An 867-nucleotide genomic window follows, 5' to 3' on the forward strand; every position below is an offset into this window, starting at 1 on the left:
CCCCACACTAGCAGCTGCCGCAGCCAACTGCTCAGCAAAGCTCTCCCTATCCCCACCCAACAGGGCCAATGCAGAGTTACTAGCACCTATGCACAAACCCTAGTCACCTCGCCGAGACCCCCACCGCTACCTTGGGCCGCCACAGCTACTATACTAGAGGCATTCCCTCCATTACGTATCACCGGTGCCTACCAAATGAACCCTAACCCTCTCCATCCTCACCCCTCCCATCCTACCTCCTTAGGTGGAGGAGCTTTATAGTTCCGAGCCGCAGCCACAGCAGCTTGGGCCTCATTCGAAACGATATTCTTCGCTGAAGGCGCTGCCGGCGGCGGCGGCGGTGCCTACCAATAACGATCCCAACCACCCCATAGACCACCCATTCTACCTTTTTCTTAGCGCCTGGTGGAGGAGGCCCCTTAGGCAAGGGTGGCGCCGCCTTCTTAGGTGGAGGCCCTGGAGGCGGCGGAGGCTTCCGAGCTTGCCCCGGGGGAGGCGGGCCAGGCGGCGGAGCTGGCTTAACACCTACTACCACTCCTCTTATCCAACCCCCACCCACTCCTCCCATTACCAGTCGAACCAGCAGAGGGTTGCTGCTTGTGCTGTGATTGCACACCAGCCTTAGCAGCTGCACTCGCCGCAGCCTGAGCGGCCGTCATCGACCGTCCAGCTTCCTCCTCCTTCTTCAACTTGTCAAGCCTCGTTCCGTCCGCCTACACACCACATATCCTCTCAGCCCACCCTAGGTAGTACCGCACCTCCGCCTTCGCCTTGTCCATCTCAACCTTCCTCTGCTGTTGATTCCGCGACAGCTCGCTACTCTCAACGTAAACCCTCGACACCAAAGCCTCCCCTCTTCTTCGCGAC

The 867-nt window shown here is 59.7% G+C and overlaps 1 protein-coding gene across 1 annotated transcript; it reads right to left on the reverse strand.

Annotated features, from left to right (window-relative positions):
- Nucleotides 1-130: 130 nt before the first annotated feature.
- Nucleotides 131-713, reverse strand: Pmar_PMAR002263 (hypothetical protein; the record flags this gene model as incomplete). Its single annotated transcript, XM_002775308.1, has 4 exons — nucleotides 131-188; nucleotides 237-344; nucleotides 389-525; nucleotides 572-713. Coding segments are annotated over 4 exons (445 nt in total), but the record flags the coding sequence as incomplete, so codon positions are not given.
- Nucleotides 714-867: the final 154 nt, after the last annotated feature.

The sequence above is a fragment of the Perkinsus marinus genome (assembly GCF_000006405.1).
Source record: "Perkinsus marinus ATCC 50983 genomic scaffold scf_1104296956016, whole genome shotgun sequence".
NCBI lineage: Eukaryota > Perkinsozoa > Perkinsida > Perkinsidae > Perkinsus > Perkinsus marinus.